The 27,218-nt window shown below is 39.5% G+C and overlaps 1 protein-coding gene across 2 annotated transcripts in view; it reads left to right on the forward strand.

Annotated features, from left to right (window-relative positions):
* The window catches only part of CERS6 (ceramide synthase 6), a 96,451-nt gene extending 70,519 nt beyond the window's left edge, over positions 1 to 25,932 (forward strand). Inside the window, exons 7-11 of one of the 2 annotated variants that reach the window (XM_038142410.1) lie at positions 308 to 436; positions 3,834 to 3,940; positions 16,565 to 16,721; positions 17,710 to 17,733; positions 20,048 to 25,932. In XM_038142410.1, the coding sequence (XP_037998338.1) occupies positions 308 to 436; positions 3,834 to 3,940; positions 16,565 to 16,721; positions 17,710 to 17,733; positions 20,048 to 20,209 (579 nt within the window). In that variant the 3' untranslated portion in view covers positions 20,210 to 25,932. The remainder of the gene's footprint in view (positions 1 to 307; positions 437 to 3,833; positions 3,941 to 16,564; positions 16,722 to 17,709; positions 17,734 to 20,047) is intronic. The other variant, XM_038142411.1, reaches the window with a different exon arrangement.
* Positions 25,933 to 27,218: the final 1,286 nt, after the last annotated feature.

The following is a 27,218-nucleotide window of genomic DNA, read 5'->3' on the forward strand; positions in this document are numbered from 1 at the left end:
TCAAAGTAACTTCAACTGCAAATGTTTACTTTATTATGTTAAATTACTATGAACTGAGAAGTGTGATCATTGCCTAGCTTTCAATAATGTTTTTGCATTTGGTTAGCATACAATGATTATTTTATTCAGTCTAAATGAAATATAGAGCAGGGTGTATAATACACTTATATCGTAGATATTTTTATAACTTAAATATAATGCTGGCTTTAAGAAACAACCATCCAATTTTGTATATGAATACAGAATATCAGTGTTTGCTTCATTGTATTTTGGTTTTTGTGTCTTTTTCTTGCTTCTGCTTCTCTAGGACTTCGGAATCATGTTTACACATCACATTGTAACAGTCACCCTGATTACCTTTTCATACGTAACCAATTTGACACGAGTGGGAACCTTGATCTTATGTCTCCATGATGCAGCTGATATTGTCCTAGAGGTGAGATCCCTACTATGTCATCCTGTCAGTAGGTAAAATCTTTTTACTTTGCAGAACAAAGTGTTTCCTAAGCCAGTTCAAGATGGTAATGGTGATTAATGTAGTCTATTCCCTTGCTTAAATATCTTGCACTTGTAGCAGGACATATTTCTGATTTCAGCCTGGTTTCTCCTTTAATATGTTGCTTGTACAGAGCAGAGACTGGTAATGCATTGCATGCCAGGGAGGGTTACATGCAAATTCTAAATACAGCATGGGAAAATCAAAAGCTAAAGTAGCAAAATCTGGGAAGTGGTGAAAGTGTGTCACCTGGTTCTTAACCCCTGTGACATGGTGTGTGGAGCAACGACCCTGTCTCTGAAAGAATCAAGGTGTCACAGTGTGTTTCTGCTCTGCTTTGCTGGGCAGAGGGTGTTGGACAATTTAGCGGCTTATTTGGGCGTGGCCAGGGAGCTGACCTCTGCCTTTCCAGGTTCCCATGCCTCTGGATCCCAGTACCAGCAGTTTTATTTGGAGAAGAAGGGATGATTTAAATTCTTTTAAGTCAAGATGGTCTGAACTTCCATAGTGGCAGCTTAGAGATCAAAGCTTAAAGTTGTCATCCTTTATCTGCATCAGTTACTAGAGAGCTCTGGGTCATGCTGGAATTTGGCTGTCTCTGAACTCTCCTCCAAAGTTAATAACTATTTTGTCTGAAATTATTTTTTATTCAAGTACCTGCAAGGATACCTGTTATGCAAGAATATAGACTTACTGTGTGAGTCACCTATTGCAAAATCAAGATCCTGTCATTCTGATTCAGTAGTGCTGTAAATATGGTTTTATTTTTTAATCTTTTTTGATCTAGAAGGCACATGACTGCTTGAGATAGAAAGCAAAAGAGAATATGGATTTTTCATGATAAAAATAATCACATCTTTGCAAGTTTATTTTTCTGTTTTAGCAATGTGTATAGCAGCTGTGACTTCACCTAAACTTTATTCATTCCTCTTTTCTCACCACCAAAAAGAAGTACTTAAAGATGTTTATTCTAGACCAGTCCAGTGTCTGTGGAACTATAAAAACACTTGAGAGCAGCTGTGCTAGCTAAAACTTTACCCTCTGTTCATTAACTAAGACTAAGAGGAATTGCCCGTATTCTCACCAGAGTTGCAAACATTGATCAGATATGCTTCCTCATGAGGCATACTTAAGTGGTCTTTCTAGTCAGTTCTTTCAGTCTGGTTTGACTGGAAATTCTGCTAGGGCAGTGGGTCACAACACTGGTGCCATATGAGAGGAGATGGACTCTTGCATGCTGCTGACATTACTGAGGGGAAAGTCAGTGCAGAGGAAGAAAACTATTGAAGTGCAAAAGAAATTGATTCAATAGCTTACCATGATGGGTCAGTTGTGCACCTGATTTGTGTTACCTATTACATATTTGTAAAAATGAAAAGCTGTTTCTGGAGGGCACTAAACTCTTTCCATCTACCGTTTCATAATGAAACACATCCACTGGAAAGCTGGAAAGCACCATTTTTTGTTATTCTCATTGCAAAATGTACTGTGCATTGGTGGGAATACTGGAGGTGAGATTTTTTTCCACAGGTCTTAAGATATCTGGAAGTATGGAAGAGCCACAGTAGGATTTTCAAGACTTTGTAATGCTGTGTTCCTCAGTTGTAGTCATGGTTTTTAAATTCAGAAAATTGTGTTCTATTGTCTTAGGTGGCCAAATTCCATCCAACAACAACATAATCATTCCCCTTTTTTGTAGTCTTTCTTTATCTCTATAATTTGTAGAATTATTGTAATTTGTTATTTGAGATCCAATGTCCTAATAGCTGTACTGTTTTTGAGAAATGGCATGATACTACTACAAGTTGCTATAGTAATATCAGCCTTATGCACTAAGATACCAGTTTTTTAGATTGCCACCCTGGAAATATATCCAGAATTCCTGGACTGAATTTCCCATTATCTGAAAAGCAAGGAAGTTAGTAATGCTTCTGCTTTGTATGTTGGCACCAAAGTGTTCTCTTTTCCTTCAAACTAGGCTATTTCCTTCAAACTGCTAGGAAATTTCTGTATGTTCTCTAGAAAATAGGACTGATTCAGAAAGGTTATGTTTTCTTCACAGCAGTGATGGCTTTCCTCATGTTCTGAGAGCTTCTTAACTTGGCTTCTTTAGAGAGGAATAATCCTCATGTTTAGGTTTTTAGTGAGAACATTGCAGAAATTGGGTAACATCTAAAAGTTTGTTTGGTTTTGGCATCCAGTTTATCTGTTTCTCTGGTTTGAATTCTGCATTCAGAATCGTATTCTGTACGCATAGTTGTAGTAATTTTGCTCCCTCTTAGTCCTCTGGAAAGCCTGCACAAGTATCTTCTGGGATACTGGGAGCTGGATGCAGGTCCCCTCAGAAAGGAGCTTTGAAAGGTTTCCCAGTGACTTAAGCGGACACAGAAGAGTTCCCAGTGACTTAAGTGGACTCTCTGGATGCATTTGACAGAAAACATGAAGAAAGACTGACCCTGTCTCAAAGCAGATGTTGTTTTAAAATAATCAACTGCTTGCACACATTATCACTGTGGAAGGAGCACAGACATCTTCAAACGAGCTTCCTTCCCTATATACCATTTTCTTCAGGGAGAAAAGGGTAAAGAAACTTCTAGGAAGATCAGTGTTTTAATGAGCAGTTTCACAGAAGAGTAATGAATTAGTGAGTCCTTCCCTGGGAAAGAGTCAGAAGATTGCATGAAGACAAGTGAGAAAAGCATGTAAATATAAGCATAAGACAACAAGTTAGAAAGCAGAAGCTGAAAAGAGAGCCTTGGAAAAATACTTGAAGGGGAGGGGTATAATCTTTGAGGTAGAAACTATTCTGTATAGGCAGAAAAGGAAGAAGAGATGCTTCAGAAAAATGTAGTATATGGGGTGTACTGGAGGAATTGAGACAAAGTTTATATATAGCAGCTTCTAGAAGGTCAGAGGGCATGGGGCACCTGGGAGGTAGATGGATGCTGAAAATGCCAGTGGAGCATACTGGAAAGGTGAGAGATAAGCATGTAAAGAGGTTGGTGACAAAGACACCATAAACATACTGGGGTTCAGTAAAAGGTTTAGAAGAGTTTTGCAAATCTGAAATTGTAGAATCTCAGAAATGAAATTGAGTGTGAAATAAAGAAATTAAATACATACTCTAGTTTTATGTAGTCTGGTTTGTTTTTTATCCAAAGAAGATATTTTCCAGCTGCTTGGTGGAGAGGAGTTCCAAGATCACTGTGAGGTGGCCCAGAGAAAACGTTAGCGATTTCATAAAAATTTGATTTCTTCTTTTTTTTACAGTTTATACACAGTACAAGAGAATTCTATTGTCCTCATGGAAGTAAAAAGGCATCTTTTTCTTTTGCAGGCTGCCAAAATGGCAAACTATTGCAAGTGTCAAAAACTGAGTGACCTCCTGTTCCTTACATTTGCCGTTGTCTTCATTGTCAGTAGGCTTGGCATATATCCTTTATGGTGAGTAAGGATATTATTTTCCTCAAGCTCTAGGCACCAAACAAGCTTGGAAATAACTATGTTATAATTGAACAGGATTCATTGCTGTTACTCTATTTCCCAAAGCACCAGGGAGAGTTTCAGACATAACCAGGTGCTGAAATAGCCTATTTGCTAGAGTGCCATTGTGTTTACTGTGTGCTAGGTGAGAAACATCTGGGCCTTCTGCTGGTTTTAAGCTAGAAGCGGGTTGGAGACAGCAGAGCTTCAGACTAGCAGGTGGCTGGCTGTGTTGGCAAGAAAGGAGAGGAAAATGAGAATATTAGTCACCAAAAAAACCAACCAGCAGCTAAGCTTGAAGCTGGAATATTCTCAGTAGCTTTCAGTGCATGCTTCATGGACACTTTCATCTTAAAGAAAAACCCAGTGGAATAAGTAAAGTCTGACCTACTATAAGGATTTTATTGCCATGCAGATTGCAATACTGCACACTACTCCTTTTCCACCTCTCCTTTGAACTGGGGTTCCTGGGGCAGCTGTGTAACACTTATGTCTAGAAGGTGGTTACACAGCTCTTACTGTAATCTCACACCTTCCCAGACAGTCAGCTGCTTGCATGTGCTCATACTCTTGTATGTACACAGACAGGCATGCACACAGATTGAGCATAGATGATTGGTTCTTTAGCTGGGATCTTCTGCATCCAGGGGGCAGATGGCTAATTAGGAAAGACATGGATGTACTTCATTGTAAAAATCCATTAAAGTTTTTCTGCATCCTGTGCACTATATATGAGTAGGGCTGAGAGAAGGTGTTTGCCTTGGCTCTTTTCTCAGTCTTTTCTTTCTTATAAACAGAACCAGCAAAGATATCTGTATTTCTAGGAATGGAAGAGAGGTCTTTCATTGCATCAGAAGATAAAAATGACAGTTTTGTTTTTGGGAAGCAGCAAGAATGCCAGAAATTGTGCCCTTTGTAGAGTTTATTTAGATTACCACTGATTATCACTGAGCTCCTTCTATGCAGAGGATTTACAGATGACAATGTCAGCCTCCCTGCTACAGTTTCCTTTCCAAACCTCACAAATCCCTTTGAGGTGTTGTTAATGCAGACAGGGTGGGACTGAGATCCCCTTAGGGAGCTGTGTCATCAGCTCTGCTTAACCCTACAATGTAGAAGTCTCATTTAGCATTTGATGACTCCAAAGATATTGTCATAATGCCTGGTCCCTGTGAGTTGGTGAGCAAACATGACAAAACATGAAAATGGATAGACACACAAACTGCATATTTAGAAACACGTGTTATTTTCTTCAAGGAGCATTTTTTTCTTTCTTAAATAGTTTTGCTTCCTTTCCTCAGTCCTTCCTTGAAGCCAACTGGGCCATTCACTGAATTTCTGTAAATTTCTCCTTCCATGATCTCAGATAAGAAAATGGTGGTATTCCTGCTCATAGGATTTCATCTGACCCTTGATTTCTGTTTTATACTGAGGAATGGAGGGAGGACCCAGTTTCACCAGTGCATTTCTGCCACTGGAGACTGCAGTATATGACTGTGCTTAAGGGAAGGCTCAGTCACATGAGGACTGGATGGGTTTGCAAAGGGGAAATCATGCTTGGCCAACCTGATAACCTTCTGTGATGAAATTACTGGCTTGTAATAACATAATTACTGGATTATTGGGCAGGGTGCACCCTCAGCAAGTTTGCTCATGTTCCCACCTGTGAGGAATGGCTGATACACCACAGGGTTGTGCTGCCATCCAAAGGGAAAGAACCTCAACAGGCTGGAGATACAGCAAACAGGAACCTAAGCAGCTCAGCAAAAGCAGTGCAGAGCCCTGCAGCAGTATTTTCTGGGGGCTGACCACCAGGAAAGCAGCCTTGCACCAGAGGAACTGGGGGTTCCCATGGACACCGGGCTGAACATGAGCCAGTTCTGTGCCCTCGTGGTAACGAAGGCTGGTGGAATCCCGGGCTGCATGAGGAGGGGTGTGGGCAGAGGGCTGAGACAGGTGACCCTTCCTTTCTACCAGCCCTGCTGAGGCCACCTGTAGAGCTTTCTGTCCAGTTCTGGCCTCCCCCCTTCTGCACCTCCGTTCTCACTGAGGGCTGTGTGAGGAGCAGAAATGCTTTTGCTCTGTGTGAGCCCTGCTCAGCAATAACAGAAACATCCTGAAATTACCAACACTGTTTCCAGCACAAATCCAGAATATAGCCCTATACTACCTACCATAAAGAAAACTATGTCTGTGCAATCCCAAACTAATGTATCCCTTAATCAGTGAAAAATACATCTATTTATTTGAATATGCAAATAGTTTGGTGTGGTATAAAAAAATTCTTTGATATTTTAAAGACCCTTTTATTTCCAGACCAAAGCCTTGATGTATGTCAATCCCTGTATGGGCCATTTACTTAAGAGATGGACTCGATGATCCTTGTGGGTCCCTTCCAACTTCTAAGAATATTCTGTGCATCTATTCCTGATGGCTACCCTTGGATAAAGTCAGAGGCAGTTTCATTGTTCTCAGCTGTACTGTAGGCAATGTATGTGGGAGTCAGAGTTGGCAGGGATGAGCCATGGCATACACAAGCTTGTGTCTCCCAAATCCTTTTCCTCTATGAAACAGCAATTCTAAATCTTCAGCTCTATTAGTTTGCATGTCAGCAAAGATGACTCACTGGAGTGGCAGCAGGCCAGGAAGTATAGTTTTGCTCTCCTTTGCTGAAAATTCAAAATAGCAAAATTTGGTGCCTGATTAATATTACATAAACATGCAAATTTTTCTAGCATAAAGGCTGAGAGGTATAAAATCAGTGTGCATGTAATGCAGAAGCAAGGCTGTAATTTATAAGAAAACTTCCCCCGTGCAGGAAGGTGAATACTGAGACAGGCTGGCAGAGACGTCACTTCCGAAGCACTGGTGTGCTGCTGTGCTGCCCCTTTGCACAAGTGCCATTTCATTGTGCAGAAAGGTGCTAACAGAGAATTCAGAATGTATCAAATGCTGTTGTTTGAAGGGTGTTTAACAGCAGGACTAAGACAAAAGAAACTGGCAATTAGGTATATATTTAGCAGTCTTTCTGCAGGCATCTGGAGTTCATTTCAGCAATAATTCAAAAACCCCAGGATACTTTCTGCCTCCTGCTGCTAAGTGAATGTAGGAGTAAAGCTGCTATTTTCACTGACAAGACATTTTGCTTGTGAAATTCTCCCACTTGCGCATAATCACTGTTCTAGCAAATTACAACATAGAACACAACTCTCCATGAGTCAGGGGGAACATGATGCCTTCTCAGGTGAACCAGGATTGTAGGGAGAATGAAAGCAATTTCAACCAAAAATTAATATCAATTATACAAGCCCTTGGCTAGTCTAATCAGGCTGGGTAAAGCAGTTACTTCAAGCTCTCAGGGAAGCTGGGCTTATATTTATTTACCAGGTTAAGGCACCAAGTCAGTTAAACTGGGGCTCTTTCAAATTGCTCTGACTAGTTACTAGCATGCAGTTTTCTGGAGTTTTTCACTTCTTTTGATTATTTTATAATGACTTACGTTGTCTGGGAGGTAAAAACCTGTGTTTCAGGGAAGTCTTGCTGACAAGTACTGCTGTCAAAAGACAAGGACACAAGCAAACAGCCTTGGCATTCATGTGACCTGTGAGTTCTCAGCATGCACATATTACATACATGCACTGAGAAATATAAAATAGTGCCTTAACAGTGCAGATTTAAGGGAAAGCCTAATTGAAGCAGATTATAAAGAGCAGAGGTCATATTCTGCATATGCTGTCCCACAAGTTCTCATCTAGGCAAATTTGGTATAATCCAGGTAGTCCTTATTATGCCCTTCTGTTCTTGATCTCTTTGTTCACTGTCGGTGTCCAGAGTATTGTATCACATTAAAAGCTGTGAAGATGGACAGTCAACTACTTTGATTAGTTGTTTGTTAGTCTTGTTTCATGCCAGTAGGTACCTCTTACCTGGATCTTCTTCTTGTGAGTCTGTTTGAAAATATTCTGGGGGAAAAAATGGAAAAAAATAATTCTCAGAGTTAAAATTCAAAGCTGTTTCAGGTGTGTGTCTCCTCATCAACTGCAGTGTGTGGCTTATAAATGAGATGTTGGTGCCAGAGTACCTTGTATAAGTATGGGTCAGCCAATCCTCAGAAGAACAACTTTGTTCCTTGCTATTCTTTCATTTTTAAAGCTTGTTCATGACAGTACAGGCAGTGTGGCTCATGGCTGATGTCTAATTGCCTTTACATGGCAGTGAGTATCTGCATGAACCAGACAAGCCTGGCGTGATTCTTCATGAGTTACAATTAACTTCTGTTCACCGTGGTGAGCTGTATTGACCCCTAGTTACTTATTACCAGAGCTGCAGTCATCTCTGCATGAGTGGCAGAATAGCTCTTCCTGAGTTCCACCATTGGCTGAACACTAGTGTGGGGCATGGCCCTGTCCTTAATGCACACGCTGTGTTTCCAGATAGTGATACAGTACTGCCAGTTTGAACTGTTCTCTTTCCTTTCATTTATCCTGGAATCAGCTTCTCTCTGAGCAAATAGGGCAGTGCAGAACCCCCATAAGAAGCAGCTGCTACAAAGATTTGCTGACCCTCTCTTTTTCCTCATTTTGTTCTTTAGCTGATATTGGCTGGGTTTGTACTGCTCTTAACAAGCACTGAAGTTGAATTGTTGTCTTTCATGCTGGTTTTCTTTCCTGGCACGTTTTCTCCTGACTGGCCCTTGGAGTACGTGTGTTGTGTGGGAAGGACGGCATGTGGACCCAGCAGAGTCACTCTGCTTCACTCCTCTGAACATACTGGTAAAACAGAAAGCTCCAGCCTACCCTTAAAAGCACCCTACAGTGCCAAAGCAATACGTAGGCAGTGGTTAAAGCAAGAGTCCTGGTCAGGTACTTCACATAGTGAGGATTCATGTAGCTAGATGAATCCCAGCTGCCCAGACCTTGTCTGCATTCTGAATGAACACAATTGTTTTGCAATGGTTTTAGTTACTCATGTTGGATTGTAAAAGTTTCTAGCCTAGCTAGGATAATAAAATAACTTTTTTGTTAAGATGATCTCTTCTGACATTGTTTTAAGCTCATTTTGCTCAAATATTGTCTAAACCAGAGCACAATCATGATCACATGTTGCTTGTGGGTAGCAGATACTGAAAGAATAAATTATGATTTTGATACTTGATTCCTGATGCTGTTCATGCTGTCATTGAGTGAATGGTGTAGAACTAGCAAAAATTATCTGATGTGCTTACATTTCAGTCTGTTTGTAGTTTCAGCAGGCAACTTATAATCAATCACTTTATCAAGAGCATTAAATAACAAGGTTTTGGCAAACCAACAGTAGTATATTCAAAGAATTCATAGACTTCAATTTATGGATTAAAAAGAAGGTTTAATTAACTAAGTCTCTATAAATTTACTCACAACTCTTGTCTTAGCTCTTTAGCAGATCGTATATAGTGTTGTCATCCCATCTGCTTCTGACAGAACATTTTCAGATGTTATCCTTTCTAATGCCTAGTTATTTTATTTTCTCAAAATTTTTGCTCCATTTGTGAACTTAGGCCTCTGGAGTTTTATAAGAAGCAAGGGTGAAATCTTTGGAGTACCAGGTTAATACTTATCTAGCTATTTACAGGGAAGCTATAAGAAATTGAAAGGTTAGAGGTGTCATTCACCATTATGGGCTTGCAATGTAAATAACAAAAAGTGGAATTTGCTCAGTGTTGCCATTTTTAAATTTTTGTGTGATCACAGCAAGAAGAAATTATATGAAAAAATATTTCATCAGACTTCCAAAGCCATTCTTATTCTCATTTTTATTTTCTATAGACTGTACTCTGTGGCTATAATAATGCTTTCTGTTGTCAAGGATAGCCTATTTCAGTCAGTGTTCTTCTTTTATTAGGAAAAATGTCCTGTCTAAAACCTGTGCTCCAATTGGAAACAGGACAGATACCTGTGCAGTGGCACTTCTTTTGCTCAGAATTATTCTGCCAAGCATAACTATGGCAGGGCAAGGGAAAGCAGCATGGTTGTTTTTCTTGTGGCCAGACATCTTAGCCACTTTTAAATCAGCTCAGGTAGGTGGTTTGAACTTGTGCAAACATTCTACCTATTCTCAGCCCCTTTTCTCTTAGAGATGTCTTTAGCGCCAGGGTTTGCTGTTACTGGCACGTATTTTGTGGTGCTACAGAGTCAATACAAAAGCAGAACAATGCTACTGCAAGCTTCTGACATATGTGGGATGTAAAAATCACAGCTGTGCAAAAGTAGGAGAGTAAGTTAACTTACCAGCTTGAAATAGTAAATGACTTTTGAACACTGTGATCAACAGCCATGATGGAGCTGGCATCTTTCGTGTTCAGCTAGGAGGAGGTCATTGTGGCTGGACACCCTGGGAGAAGCCCAGCCCCCATGTAAATGAGCACATTCCATAGCTTTCATCGGTGTTGCGCAATGGCAGGGTTTGACCCATAATATCTCTGAAGGTATAAATATTAAGAAAATTGGATTAAACTGAAAACTGTTTAGGGATGATTTCACAGACATTGATGTTGCATATCGCTAAGCACAACTGCACTTATTTTTAGTTAACAGAAAGGGGCAGGAGGATGGCTTTTTTATACTCTGTTTTGCAAAGATTGGAAACTATATAGTTTACAACAACTTCTTTTCTTCTTTGGAGAATAACATGCACTCCAGGGAAATAGATCTTGATATGTTCTCTGTTGCTCATATAAAAGTTTTATATGTGCCTGAAGATTTTCAAATTTGGAAGTGTCATTCTTAGCATAAGACAGTTCTTCAGTACCTGTGAGTTATTATCATGGGCCTTTACACAAGCATTTTGCCGTAACACACTACTGAAACAACATCTTGCTGAGTATAATTACATTCTGCTAGGAATCTTGAGTTCTCTTCATATCCTGATGTCTATGAAGGACTCTTCTGAGATTTGAGTTTGGACTGTGAAAGTGCCTATGACCTTGTATCTTTGTTTTTTCTATCCACAAGACTGTAAGTGCTACTATTCATACCAGTGGCTGCAAAATCAGCTAATGGGCAGTAACTGCTGATGAGAAGGAATTGAATGAAAATCACATCTGAAACCAGGACAGTGACAGCTTGATCAGGTCTCTTCTACAGTACATCAAACATGAATAATTTTCTGCCTGCTCCATCATTTTAGTTAAGTAATTGGAAATCCTATTGATCTGCACACAGGACTTAAAATAACAGTTTCAGTGGCAGGGCTGTAATTTCTGCAAAGGCATATTGTTCCTGATTAGTATTAGGACAGGAGCCACCCATCTCCACAGCAGCTGGGCATGCATTGGTACCATGTCAGAAAATCCTCTGATGGGGGGCTGCTGCGGGTGAGCAGAATGCCACGTGCTGGTGACCTCACTGATAAAACTGAAGTGTGTGGATTTAATGTTGCTCTGCATACTGACTCAATAGTTTATATTCTTTCTGTCACTGCATTTTGCAGACATCTTTCGTCAGCTCTCTAAAAGGAGGGTAATGAGCATCACCAACCAAACAATCTGATGAATCAGTCTGAGATACTGTTGAAAGATCATCTCTCTCTCCCCTAGTCCTTTCCCTGCTTCATTGCTTCTGTGTGGGTGACTGGTTCATCTGACTGTTCTCTGTTCAGAGTGGGTCTCTGCTACTTCTCTTGTATTTGCCATGCACTGATACTCTGGAGGGCTGAAAATGTAAGAGACAGCAGGATCTGAAAAGGGAAACAAGCTTGTTCTCCCACTCAGCAAGAACCAAGAAGCAGAACAGTGATATAGACACAGCAGCTGGCCAAGCTGAAACTCAGATGAAAAACTTGGCAGTATAGCCCTTAATATACTGGATTTGCTATAATTAAATATTTAGCTGCACTGCAGCTTGAGGACTCCAGTACATGGAGTGCTATAAACCAAAGTTTCCTCAATTTTATGACTGTCTGTGTATGATTCCATACACTTCTTAGGTAAAAAGCTGTTTAACTCATTTGAAGTTTCACGAAGAAACATCTGTGTGTAAGGTCTGTTGTGTAGCACTGTCATCAAAAGTAACTAGGACAGCCTGGGATATGAAGTCCTATTAGATTTCAGTCAAGGTCTAAATCCTAGAGATGAATCTTGACCACTGATGGAAGGTATCTGATTTATCATCCTGTGGCTGATCAGCATGTGCACATGCATGTACTGTCACACTCCTCTGCTCTTCATTTATCTGTGAATCTCAGTGACATTTTTTCTACCTATCAGTTTTATGGCATCTGTTAAGGAAGTAGTCCACAGTGTTTTATCAAGCTAATAATTCTCACAGCATCTTCATGTGCCCAACATGGTGTGCCAATACTTTGTGCCCATCTTTAACAAAAAATGAACTGTGTAAAAATGTTTGAAAATTTCTTAGATCACATAAGTTAATACAACAGCTAAATCCACAGTTTAGAACTCCTGACTCTTTATTCTCTGGTAATAGTCACTTTTTACCACATATAATGAAGAATGAACAACTATGTTTTGGTGGCAGAAGTAAGTGCAATTGTTTGGTTTTTTAAAGGAAAAAATTAAAAAAGGGGAAGAAACTTTGAAGCATTGCTGGTAGCAGTACTGTTGAGTTACTTGCACTGAATGGGATAATTAGTGTTAACTACATAATTCCATAAATGTAATTACCTATTTTCTTGGTAATGTATGCAATACCGAAAGGTGTCCCAATACAGGTGTTACGGTGCAATATAGAATACTGTTGTCTAATATACACATAATGGGGATAAAGACATTTATTCTGAATTATTTAGACAACTTGGTGTAGTGTTGTGCTGTCCTTAGTCATATCTGAGACTTCCATCTATTGTGCTGTGTTAACAAAGTGACTTTAACTCGGCATGTTGCAGCAGAATATGTTGGGCACTGGACATTGCTTCAGACGGGAAGGCAACTTACAGTAGCACTAATTCCAGCTGCACAGTTTCTGCTCCCATTGGATGTGATAATAGTGCCCATCGTCCTGCTATGCATCATTCTGCAGAGTTTATCACTAATTTCTTGCTTATCTGGAAGAATACCTGCTCCTTCCACATGATCCTCCTTTTCAGCTCTTTTTGTTTCTCTCAGGATCCTTTCAGAAGCAAACAGAATGTTTTTGTCAGTTCTCAGACAATATACCAAGAGCTTGGATTTGGGCCCACTAAGTTGTGGGAAGGGAGTGTAATGTTAATGAGTCAGTGTGGATCTGTTACTTCTAGTGTCCCAAGTACTGCTTTGCTGGCTAGATAAAGAGCTAGAGACTAGAGGAAAAACCTGTGTTACTTTTGGTGTGTTGCAGGTGATTGTTTAGTAGTAGTTGAAAATGTGTTCATTTTATTCTGAGTGTTTAATTAGAGTGGTAGTACAGTAAGTACACGATTATCTCTCCCAGTGGCTCAGATATTGTGGCAATGTTCCTGAAAAAAATACCAGAGATTTCTGTAAGAGTGACATATATTGGATCTTAAGTGGTGAATTTATTTTTATTTGCTTTCATCAGCCATACTGCTTAATTCAAGATGCTAAACTGAGTGCTTCACACAGACAGGTGCACAACCCTCCTTGGAATGCATTTAATGAGGGAAGAATACCTTCCATGAAATTGTGTTGTGTTCTCCAGCTATCAAAATCTTCAGGGGTTCAGAAAACAAACAGTCCAGAAATTATTTTCAAAAGCAGAAGCTAACATTTAGTTTCAAATTGCAAAGATCTGAGAAATACTGGCAAAAGTTTTCAGAAAGGTAGAGCACTTGCAGCTTAAAGTAATTTTCCCCTGTGAGATCAAGTCCAGCTGCTTAACGTCAGATACCCAAGAATCAAAGTTTCCACCATTCATTGTGAAAAGCTAGGATTTAATCACTGGAGAGCTTTGAAAAGTCCCAGCAAGTGTATTTACAGATTTAAGTGCTTTTCTGAGTATTTGAATCTAAGATTTATTTGTATATACATCTTATAGGCACTTTCTCCTCCATCTATTTTCATGCTGCTATTTCCAGTCCCTGTTAATTGTGTAATTGATTTAAATGCTTCCATTGAATACCTGAAGCAGTGAAATTGATGGAAAGTGGTCTAACCTGCCTTCCCTCCCCTTCTTCCTCAGTCTCTACAAGTAGAATTTCTCCGTATATTCTGACTACTAACCTTATGAATTTTTCCCAGTTTCATACTTTTAATATGAAATAATTTATTTATTTTGAGAGTTTATTTGCTTATCTTTATTTTTTCTTTAATTTTCTGTATTTTTCACTCAGCTTCTGCTCTGTAGGTGCTTAGACATAGCCTTAGCTCCACGTGAACACCCAGCCTGCACATCAGACCACTGAACCCTCTTAGCATTGCTGGGCAATTAATGAGATCCTTTTTGCAGCTTTAATGGAGAAATCCAGTCCTGTCCTTAGTTGGCCAGACATAACAGATTGATTAGAAAGAAGTCTGCTTTTACATTGAGGCTTATTTCCCTATCAAATACACAATATATGAGTCATTTGCACATGCAATTGTTTTTGATACCAAAAGCACTCTTTTTGGCCTTGCATTCTTCCTGACTTCTGCAAGAGTGGACTAACTCATCTCTAATGCTGCTTTTTTTTACTTGGCTTCTGTGGAAGTCCCCAGAGATTAATTTGGTCCATTTAATAAAATAGAAACTTCAGAAGCTTCATTTACAATTCTGTGGCATTTAAAGTATTAGACATAGCCACAATTGGGTGTAAACAATGGTAACTTTATATACAGGAGTTGTTGATTTCAAGTTTGAATTTGATATAATGGTTAGAGCTGCAGTAAGCACTGGTGAAGTTGAACAGTGCTGACTCCACATCTGTCTTGATATGATGAGAGTGTCCCCTTGAACTGTAAAGTGGGGTGTTACTGTGACAAATATAGCTACCACTGGCAGAACAAATTGCACAAAGCTGAGACTGAAGAGTTCCACCTGACAGAAGCAATAATATGATGGGTTTTTTGCAAACTGGAAAACATTTTTCTGGTGTTCACACCAGAAACAGAAGACAGTGTAAAAACACAGCTGTATAGGAAGGTCATTCAACTTCTGTAAGAAGGCAAAAATGAAAAGGTGGAAGTACCATGGAATACCCCTACAGTATTAAGTCCAGTGTATCAGAAATTACTGGTTGATTTTTGATCAATGGTGTTACACACATTGGCTGTGTATCATTACCACTAAATGTTGCGCTCTGGATTTGTTGTCTGTGCATATTTCATACTAGTACTACTTAAACTGATTTTATGTTGCTGGAAAGGGCTGTGGAAAATGTTGTTGTTTATTAAAAAGCTGAGACCAATATCGCTAAGTTCTGCGCTGAGCTGTGGCTGCTCCCGGTGCCATCGCCCCCGGGCCCGCGGAGCAGGGCGGGCTGAACGCGCCATCTAGTGACTAGCGGGGATGGGCGAGTTCAAACGAGGAGCCGAGAACAGAAAGGCAGTGGAGTTCTTAATGAATTTCTGCATCAGCAGGGAAAATGGATGAAGTCAGACAAATCCTTATATTGCCTTATTTTTCTCCCCCTAATTAACAGCCATTCCTAGATCGTTATTTGTTTTTAAAAATGCCATTGTTTCTATTGTCTGTTCTCACTCTGCTCTCAGGCTGTTCGCTCAGATAGATTGAAATCACCTGCTGTCACAGAGTATTTGAGCAGAAAGTTAGTGCTGTATTCACAAAGCTTCAGAATTCGTTGTTACATCAGTTTACTGCCTGCATCTGAAATGCTGATTCTCAAAAATTTGTTTCAAATGTGTAGAACTGTCTGAATTTCTTAGGGTCATAGAATGATTTGGATTGCAAGGGATCTTTAAATGTCATTTAGTCCAACCCCCCTGCAATGAGGAGGGACATCTTCATCTGGATCAGATTGCTCAGAGCCCTGTCCAACCTGACCTTGAATGTTTGCAGGGATGGGGAGTCTGCAACTTCTCTGGGTAATCTGTTCCAATGTTTTACCACTCTCATTGTAAAAATCCTCTTCTTTAGATCTAGTCTCAATCTAGCCTCTTTTAGTTTAAAACCATTAGCCATTGCTTTATCTCAACAAGCCCTACTAAGAAGTTTGTCCCCATGTTTTTACAAGCCCCCTTTAAGTACCAAAAGGCTGCAATAAGGTCTTTCATCCCTCACTGTCCCATTTCCCACCTGTCCTGGATGTAACTGCCTGAGCCTCACTCTTGGTTGTACATAAGTGGTATGCAAATCGGATTTAGTGCAAAACAGTGGCTAATATGGGGGGCAGTAATTTTTGTTATCAGTCAGAGTAGGAGTTATTTGAGTCAACCAACACCTGCGAGCTCTATAGATGAAGAGAAGAAATGCACACTGAGGACCTTTGTTTTCTGTATGCAACATTTACAAATCAAGTTAAATATTGAAAGCAACATTTTGATGTTGTTTCTCTCTGGAGACACCTGTGTGATTCAGTCCAAGTCACTGTATGAAAACAAACTGTCCATGTGGATCCCATCTAATGAAGTAGTTGTCATTTTGATTTAAAAATAGCTTCTTTAAGATTGTTGGCTTAAGGAAAGTGTTACTGTTTTTCTGCCTTTTTTTTTTCTAGGATATTAAATACAACATTGTTTGAACTGTATGAAGCTCTGGGCAATTTTCCTGCCTTGTGGGTCTTCAATGTGCTGCTTATGGTTCTTCAAATTCTGCACTGTTTTTGGTCTTACCTAATCATAAAGGCAGCCTACAAAGCTATATCAAAGGGCAAGGTAAGACAACACAATTCTGTTTCATAATTTTAAGTTTTCCATTATCAATAGAGGTCACTTCTTGTTTGGGTTCATTTTTTTTTCTAATCCATAACATGCTACTGAAGACACATCTTGTTTTAGATAAACTCTTCTTTCCTTTCCTGGAAACTTTTTCCCACTCCTAATGATTGTCAGGTTAATAGAATAGTACTCTGTATAGTGATTGGCTTTCTATGTGCTTCTGCACTTCCTTTTTACAATTTGGTACACTGAACTAAACTACATTAGGGAAATCAGGTTAAAGAAACCCAACAAGTAAACTGCTTTCTTGGGGCTGCCAGTTCAGTTTTTCTTCTTTATAGTAGTTGTTAGCAAAATGTTCATTTCACAGCTGGAGGTGATAGCAATAATAATACAAAATGAAATTCTGCTGTGTTTGCTAGTGGCAAAGTTACTGATCAAAGCCTCTTCTGGGTTTTGGTATTAAGGAGGTATTGCAAAGAGCTCTGTATTTTATTTCTAGTATTCCCAGATCAAGACTGTTTGGGCTAGACTTTAGTGGCTTATTGCCAGTGGTACATTTGACAGGAAGATGTCACTTCCAGAAATATATTACAGTTGCTGTGCAGATATAGGACTTATGTGCAGATGGTAGAACTAATCCTTACAGATCATGTAGAGTCAGGACACTTTGCCCTTAAAGAGCAGAGCACATTGATGTGACTGACCCCAAAGTGAATGGGATTGTTCTCCAGAAAATTGCTATCTGTGAATGTACTGGAGAGCTCAGCCATGCATTGGCAGAGCCCAGAATCTGCCACTCCAGCTGTGAAAGACAGTGCATTCACAAGCTGTATTTTGCCTGGAAGGCACACTTTAGTCTGCTCTGCTTTTACAAGTTATTAGCCTCAGCTGTCCTGTCTGAATTATACCAGTGACTTCAAAGACTGCTTCCTCCTCTCTCTTACTCTGCTTGTTTATCCTTTCCCTTGTGCTCTGCTGGAAGGCTGGGAAGTGGAACCCCTTGAACGTAAGTTTCTTTAAATTTACTATGCAAAAGATTTATTCTGACAACACTGGTGTTAGTGGTTTGGGTTGCTTTGGTTCTTTTAATTTGTGGTTTCTGCTTGGTATTTATCCATTGTTTATATTTACATATTTAAGTAAAGACTATCTTGAAAGGCTATTTTTTACTTCTTGGCTATGCATCACCTAAAACCATTCAAACCCACTTCTGTCCGTAGTACCTGGGTGCTATTATGCTTCACCTTTTTTACATAAAGAGATAGATAGATAGATAGATAGATAGATAGATAGATAGATAGATAGTGTGTGTGTGTGTACACATATATATATGTATCTCAGCAGGATAAGATCTGCTCTGTTAGCATTCAGGACACACACTTGAGACTGTAATTCCTTCACCTTGTAGTTCTAACAATTGCACAGGAGAAAATTGAGATTGTACAGAGTTAAAGCAGAGTTAGATGCTTGCAGTAACAGAGTGACCAGGTGAAAGATGGATATGTATGACATATATACAGAGGATTAATTTTCCTTCAGATCCTACCTTCCTCACTTGCTATGCCATTCTTTCTATTTCTGCAATAAAAATAACTGTTTTCACAACACATTACAGATATCTTACAGATAAGTACTAAGTACTGCAAGATGTGTTGCATTCATATCAGGTTTTAAGTGCAAAAGCCTGCTTCATGGCTGCATTTTAAAAACAAAGGGAGCAGATGCCATGTCTAGCAGAACTTAGAATCTTATTTTGATTTTTGGCTTTAGGGCAGGACCCTAGCAGAAAAATTGGCAATGAATCTATTAAGACAATTCAAGTTGAAGCAGAATTGTTCAGTCATCTGGTCTGCCATCACATAGATCACAGGTGCCCAGTACTGTGTGCTGAGACCATTCTCTTCTGTCTGATAAGGGTATAATTCTAAGTGTATTTCTGTACCACCACCAGCTGCAATATAATTCTTTTATATGAAAGACATTGAAGTAACTTATTAATTGAAGTTCTGTAATGTATGGAACCAAATTTCTGACCTCAGCTGAAGTCCAGTTTCACAGGTGTCAGAATTGTGGGCTTGCTAGACATTGGCGTTAAAAACTTTACTTACTGCAAGCTGTATGGGAACTGTTTTCTTTTTTCACTGGTTCCAAGCAGAATGGTGTCACTCAGGTACTGTGATATTGCAAGGGCAACACTGGGAGCTCCAAAGGCAAATGGCTCTTTCTGAGATGAGAGTGGAATTGTCATGAAGACTTTGCAGAGGAGAGGAGGATTACTGTAAGCAAAAAATTACACAGTGGCCCTGTTCTTTAAGTAATTTTAGTTCTTCAGGAAAAGGACTCACCATGTGTTTTTCCCTCTTTTATGTCCATTTGCCATAGTAAGTTCAGCTGTAATTGCCTGATTGTGGCAACCAGCAGATTGATTGTGGATCGATTGTGAAGAAATTGGGACGCTCAGCTATACAAACAGGAGTAGAAGCAGGCATGAAAGCAGCATCATTAGAGCTGCATGCAGGTTCAACTTCAGACCTCTTTCTGTTGATACTGGGGTTTTTTCGTATTACATCTGGTGGACTTTTTGTAGTTTTGGAGATTTTCAAGATTTTTCAAAGAAGTCAGCTGAAAATTAGCAGGAAATCCCTAGCAACTAAGGTCCATCTGTTTCTGAAACACCTTTCCAGTGGCACAATGGTGCACACAGTTGAACTGTGATTCCTGTTTTAGAGACTGAACTGGACTATGTCCACATTTTGCAAGTGCCATTCTCACCATTTTTCTGAAGTGAGAGACTGGAGTTCCCTGATGTGGTGAGTTTTATTTCTAGCAGTACTCGTGTCTCCTCCTGCGAGCACACAGCACTGTTCCCTGGGGCCATGTGGTCTCCAGTGAGTTGGGAAGTAAAGGGCAGAAAGTTGGGTTGAACATTTTGTGTTACCAGGTCAAAGAGCAGCACTCTAAATGAAGGATAGTTGAAGTTAGTAGGAGGGCAGAGGGACTGAGCCTAGGTTGAATTTGGGAGCTTGGATTGTTGTTTACTTCAGTCTGTGCAAAACCCTTTGCCTTGAGCACTTGGCCATACTACCTTCAGTGCACCAGCGCTGAGTTCTCACCCTGCCTTTGCACATGGCATATGTATGTGCAGACATCTGTGTTTGAAGTTAGTGCAGGCAGGCAAAGGCAGAGAAGTGTGCCAGAGCTGAAATTGCCTTCAAAACTTAAATTGAAAAAATGTGTGAATTCTCTGGTTCTCTTGAACCAAAGAACTGAGTTGTTTCCTTACAGTCACCTACTGCCTACTTCTTTTCCACATTCTACAGGTAGCGAAGGATGCCCGAAGTGATGTTGAGTCAAGCTCAGATGAGGAAGAAACAGTACCTCGCTCAAAGGCCCCGCACAGCACTGTCGCCACCAATGGGACCAGCGGTGCCAATGGGACAAATGGGTATCTTACTGGTGCCACTTCCTCAGAGGAGCATTAATCCTTCAGTTCAATCATGAGACACGAACAGAATGAACTGTTTGCTACTGGAAGTAAATTATAAGTTGTGAATGCAGTTTATTCATGTATTTCAGCATCAGAAAAAATTAGGAGTATCAAAGCATTCTGATAGCGCACTGCCATATTTCCTGTTTGTGAATGAAGACAGCACACCATTCTGTATACGTAGGCATGCTGTATGTGTATGTAACTGACACAATGGGAGCAGTATTTTCACTTGTACTGTCTGAAATATTATTTATTTTTTATTCTTTTGGGAACTTCTGGACAAAAGGGAATATCCATTCTCAAACTTTGTGTCTTGGATTCTCAGTAACAGAGAGCATCATGCTCAGATCTCTTCTGTCCATCCCTGTTGGTTTTACCAAATCTGCTATAAGTAATAGTTGCTTGATTTGTTACTTACAGTAAGATAGAACATAGCTTTATAGATTTTAGATCTGCTTCAGATATTTTTGCTATCTTTGTGTTTTAAAGTACTGGTTTTGAAATTGCCTATCAAATCACAGTTACTGTTCTTCCAACATAATTTGGGGAAAAAAAAAGTGGTAATTGTGGGATATTATTTTAGCATAATTTAAAATTCAATTTGGTGGTTAATTGCATTAGAAGTAGACTTGATTTGTTGTGCAAATATCCAAAAGCATTGTTGTCAGCACTTCGGATAAATTCATTATTACCTTTTTTTTGGCCTTTCAATTTTTGACCTCTACAGATTTTAGCTTTTTGCAAAGATTCCATGTAAAAAGATGTTTCTTCAAATGCACCATTCTGAATCCAGACTTAACTCCTGAAATTGTTCTTGCATGTTCAACTGATTGAGAGCAGGGGTGTGATGGAAAAAAAAGCAGATGAAAAGTTCATTTCTTCCTCGGACTCAGCTCAGTCTAGGTATTGTTCTCAAAATTATTGCCACTTCCTTGGCAGGGTGAAAAGAGAGAAGGCAGAATGTCATACATTGCTAAAATTAGTTTATTTTACATGTGTGAGAACTTGAGCAAAATTCACTTAGCATAATTCACAGCAACCTTTGAATGTTCAGCAGTATTTCATCACCTCTACAAATAAAATTAGGGGGCGTTCGTAAAATAATTTTGAATTCCTTTTTCATCCAAGATTTACAAATAGTGTCCCAAAGAAGACATAATAACACCCTAAGTAAACATCTTTTTAAATATTGTATACATACTTCTTCCAGTCTCTAGATCAAAGTTTGATGTAGGGTACTAAGGATCATACAGCTCTTGCAGGACACTCTTCTGTGATTTGTGACAGCAGTGCCAAAAGTTGGCAGGATTCTTGGGTAACAGACTCTATGCAACCTACTGTTCAACAGTATTGTGTGTGCACACAGAACCAATGTGCTTATAGACCAAAGACTTCCATACACACACACACACACACACACACACACACATATATATATATAAAAGTTTAAAAAAAAAAGGAAGGAAAAAAAACAGGGGGAAAAAAATCTCAAGCATGTCTTCTATATAGAAAGGGATTGGAGTGCTGTGTTCAGCTGGAAACCTGAGCCAAGAGGTCATTTCTGATTCCTTCCACCTATGCAAATAGTAAAATATAGATGGTTTCTGATGCCATAAAACATGTTTAAAGACTCTATTTTATATAGATTTCATTGAAGAAAGTTGTGTTGTCACTTCTTTCTTTTGAAAACTGAGATTTGTCCTATTCTACTGGTCACTCTTGAAAACTTCTAAAACTTTTATTATCCATAGAAACTCCTGAGTGTTAGCAAAAAGGAAGTGTTAAAAGCAAGGTTGGAATGGCATGAATGGAAATAGTACCTCAACTTAGTAAGGAATAAAGGTAAAAAAACTCAGAAATTGTAAATCACAAAAGGTCTGTCAGTTCTACTACCCACAGAGCATCTTTTGAAAAAGCCAGATAAACTTGTAATCCAGCAGCTGCATAGCTTATATGTCCATGAGTATATCTGAAGGAGCAAGGGAGCCTTACTTAAATCTCCTTCTCCCCAGAAAGTTTCTCTGCCTCTGATTTTTTTCATCTGTCTCCTGTGCATTTGATTTCATACAGTTTTCTGCGGGGCAGGTTATACATGTGAAAATACACTGATTGCAATAGAAAGTATCCCATCCATGGTGTTTGCAGCTGTGTAGTAATTAGTATAATGTAAGTAAAGAAGATTCCAAGATTTTAAAATAAAACCATCCTGGGATCAATTAAATTAAGATTATAATTTGTGAAATCTGACCTGCTAAAATGGTAATGGAGAATATGAGTTTAAACAGACCACGTTCATGGTGTTGATTACTGCCTCCACTGAACCATTTCCCTTCTGCAAAGATGGTTACAAAAATGGCATTCTGACAAAATATTTTGTCTCACATGAGAATGGAATGTTGCTCTGAACTGTCATCATGCACAACATAGACCACATGCTGCAATGTTGGTGATACAGGACATAGAGCAGTCCTCAACAACTATCCCTGTGCCAGAGGCCTTTAGTCCCTGTTGGTCCTCTTCAGCAATGCTCTGTAATGTTCATTCAGATGTAGAGTCAAGGCTACAACCCCTGAGATGATTTACCATCACTACATATGCTGTTAAGGTATCACAGAATCATAGAATGTTAAGGGTTAGAGGGGGCCTTGAAGATCATCTAGTCCCAACCCCCCTGCCATGAGCAGGGACACTTCACACTAGACCAGGTTGCTCAAGACCTTATAAATCCTGGCCTTGAACAGTGCCAGGGTTGGGGCATCCATAGCTTCCCTGGGCAAGTTGTTCAGTATTTTACCTGAAGTAAAGAATTTCTTTCTAATAGCTCATCTAAACTTTTCTCCTTTTTGCTCCAATCCTCTTATCAACTTCATGATCCTTCTCTGGACGTGCTCCAAACAGTTCTGTGTCCTTCTTATGTTGGGGACACTAGAGTTGGCTGCAGTACTCTGGCTGGAGTCTCACGAGAGCCGAAGGACAGAATCCCCTCCCCTGCCCTGCTGCCCACAGTTCTCTGGATGTAGCCCAGGATGTGTTTGGCTTTCTGGGCTGTGAGTGCACATTGATGGCTCACGTTGAGTTTTTCACCAACCATCGCTCCCAAGTCTCTCCACAAGGTTGTTCTCAATCACTTCTCCACCCAGCCTGTAGGAGTGCCTGAGATTGCCACAACCCAGGAGTAGGACTTTGCACTTGGCTTGCTTGAACTTCATGAAGTTTCCATCGGCCTCCCTCTCAAGCCTGCCAAGGTCCCTCGATCCCCACTGTTAAATGGTGCATCTGGGATTGAAACTCTTCCCTTGAGGTTTAAATTCAGTTGCATCTGTGATATGCTAAAGCATGTAGGCAGTTATCTTGGTTCAGCTGACACCCAATGACATACTTAGCCCCTATAATCCTGGCTTTTTGGAGTGTGTTCTTAGCAGTCTAGGATAACCTTCATACAGATATGTCTGGAAAGTAAGTGAGGTAAGAGAGAATCAAATGACACATTTGGGGGAAATAGGGTAAGAGGAAGCCTTAAGAACTTCACCAACCTTTTCTAAACAATGACTGATCTTTCAAGCTAGAGGTTTATTATACAAATTGTGAATTCACACTTTTTTTCTGTCTCTAGTGGGAAGGACCAAGTGATTTAGTGATCAGATATGGCAGTGTGCTTTAATTCATCATTTCAGCTAATGGGTGCGAAAACTTTGGCTTCATCTTCCACTCTGCAGAGAAAATGCCATGCAATTATTTCCTTTTTCATCTGAATTTGATTGCTTTTCTGATTAAGAGCTTTGCAAGGTGCATTTGGAGGTCATCGAGTATTTAGAGGTTGATTGCATATATTTTTGAAGATTGACTGAAATTATTTGCATGGTTCATGGTAAATGTGAGACCTTAAAAGCTTCAGCATATTCACACCTTTTGTAGAATTGTAATTTAGTAATTCTAGAAATGAGAGTTTGTACTCTGTAGCCTCTCTGTCTTTGAGTTCTATGCTCCTTGTTTATAGTACAGTACATGACACAGTGGTTGAGATGTCAAAGTAGAAAAATGAGGAAATTAGAGTTTATTAGTAAATAGTAAGAATTTGTCTTCTCTCCTAGACAGCCCAGATTACAGTAAAATATGATGCAGGTTACCCTTTGTGTGGTGTTTCCATATTGGCATATTTTGTATCAAAAGAAAAATACATGGTGGGTTGGTGGGGTTTTTTTGGTTGTTTTTCATAAAGAACAACATTGCAGAAAATGGTAGAAATACCTGATCAAACAACAAGGGTGGACATTGGAGTCTTTTGGGTCTTGATCAATGTTAAGTAGTGCTAGTTTTAAAATACCAAAGTGCCCCATGTTGTTTCTTTGTTACCCTTTTGTAGTTTTTTCTATCTGTTATTTATTTCATTATTCCAGCAGAATTGGTACAGGTGTCACAGCTTCGTATCTCCTGCCTCAACCTGTGACCATTCTGTGACCGTGTGATTGCCAATGCCAAATGCTTTTTCTGAGACCAAGTACATGCACTAAAGCTTTGCTTACAGTGAAGTGATTCTTGTCTTAAATCTGTATCTGGTTCAGGTGAAAATCACTTCCTGGTTCTGAACAGGACATGAGGGTGAAAGCCGTGACCCTGCAGCACACACCACTGCTGATCACTGCTGGTTGATTGAGGCACTCCGTGTTTTACAGAGTGCTCCAGTGGGAAGCCTGATGCCCATTTCATTCATTTTCTCATTACTACAGCCTTCTGTATCTCAGAGAAATATGGGCTACCATTGGTTTTATACAGCTGATGCTTTGGTATTTTCTTAATCTCTTTGCTACAGCTCATTTTTGTATGTCTCCTATTGTCTACTTCCTGTGACATTTGAGGAAGAGGAGTATTAAATCCTTTTTACCCTTCCTGTAATGTAGACCCTCTTAGGCCTAACTTCAGTGTTCTGCAAATTACAGTTGCCTTTAAACCATGAAGCAAAACCAGTTTGTATTACTTGTTTTGACTGGTTTTGATTTGGAACAGAGACCTAATGGGAACTTCAGTAAGACAACTTTATTCTTTTTTTCCCTTTTCTTTTAAAAAGCTCTGGTGGAGGTTTGGAAAGGTAGTGTACATGTACAGCTTTACACTGTAAAGATTTCTGATTGTAGTTGCAATGAAAACACAGTGTTTGAGTGTGTCTCTACAGACTTCTCAATCTTTGAAATTGCTTTCAATTAAAAAACTGAAGGAAATACCATGAAAGGATGTTTTGGAGTCATGTCAATGATCACGTGTCAGACAAAAGGCAAAAAATACAGTCTTACATGACTTAAAATGGGTGCAACAAAACACATTTTCTGGCTTCTGCTGAGCTGTTCTGCGGTTTACTTTACACAAGCTCTCATACCATACTGTGCATGTTGACTGCTGCAAGTCAGGGTGAGGCAGATGACACATTTTCACCTGTGTTTTCATGACAAATCTGTGCTTGAGCAACTCTTTCAGAAATGTGGTGATGTGTAGGAACTCCACTATTCTGGATATAGTGATGCACTCGCTAGAAGTCCTTTCATGTATAGCTATTGTGTGGAACTTTGGGAGTTATTTTGTCTTTTATTTGACTGGGTTTGGGTTTTTTTCTAATACAGAGAATAATTAATTGTTCCTCATAAAATCTCTGGAACCAACTAGTATTGTGGGCTATTTTAATTTGGAGACAGTTTCATAATAAACATAAGTATTAGAAATGTAGATTTTGTTTTCTTATTTTTTCTATGAGATGAAGACAATGTTTTCCTTTGATTTAGCTCAAAGATTGTAACCCCCACTGTAGACTCCAACACTCTTTCTACAGATCCAAGTATATCTTTGTTGTGTTCATCACTGCAGTACTTTATGTTATTTCTTGTATGAAACTGTTTGTAACAGGAAGTGTTGGAAGATCAAGTTCTTGCGATACAAACTAAAATATTTTCATTACCAAAAAAAAAAAGGATTTTTTTCTAGGATTTAAACATCAAAATTTTGCATGATAGTAACTCCTAAATGCCCAGCTCTGCCCACCTTGGAAAAGCTGTCTTTTTTCAGTCTAGGTGAGCAGAGTTTCTTTAGAAATACACATTCAGATGTTTTCTTTTGGGAGAAACTGTCAATCAGCAAAGCACTACCTACTAGCCTCTTGTGGAAGTGAGAGAAAAGAGCCACTCTTAGCAGTGGCTCTCCAAAGGAAAAGCTGCAGCTCACCGAAGTAAAGCCTACAAAACACCATTATCAGGCAGGCTCTGGTGCAGCATTAAAAGATGATGAGGAAGTACTTAGAAAGGGGATGCCTGAAAAAATTCTGTTAATTTCAGCAGCGAATTTAGGCAACAGTTCTCAGAACACAAGTATCAGTCATATAGGGGGCTTCACACATCAGTTGAAGTGTTGCCACTGGAAGAGAAGTAAGCCTTTGTGCAAATGGGATGTGCATTGTTTAAGAACTGCAGATCTTTAGCGATTGTAGTTGTTGATGCGGCTCTGTGATAATATATAGAGACTCTTGTGTTACATTTAATATAGCATTTCAGTTCATGTTTAGTGAAGGTATTTATGAAGAGATTTACTTATGTGGACTATTGTCCAGTGGTATGTCTAATGTCTTATGCTCCCTATGCCACATATGCTCCTCAACTTACGTAGCACGAGGGAAAGCCAGTGTGTGCAGAACACAGCTCAGGATAACGTGAAACAGAGCAAGACTTTTATGTTCTGGCTCTAAGTCTGTAAAGGACCCTTTGTACAGGAAACAATGACTCTCAGAGGACAACAGGAGGTCTGCTGCTTCAGGAGAGTTAGAAGGCAGTGACACAATTTCCTGTAGATTTAGAAGATGAGTGAAGGGAATCCAAATGTAGCTGTACCAAATGAGCAAATTTCTGCATGACTCAGTAGCTCATCATGCTGTGATGGACAGAGGCTGGGAGCTTATGTAGAGGGAAGTTAGTCCCAGCTCTGGTAGTGTGGGTGGAGGGTTCTTGTTTCCCTAAGTTGTGCTG

This window comes from Motacilla alba, chromosome 7 (assembly GCF_015832195.1).
Source record: "Motacilla alba alba isolate MOTALB_02 chromosome 7, Motacilla_alba_V1.0_pri, whole genome shotgun sequence".
NCBI classification, from domain to species: domain Eukaryota; kingdom Metazoa; phylum Chordata; class Aves; order Passeriformes; family Motacillidae; genus Motacilla; species Motacilla alba.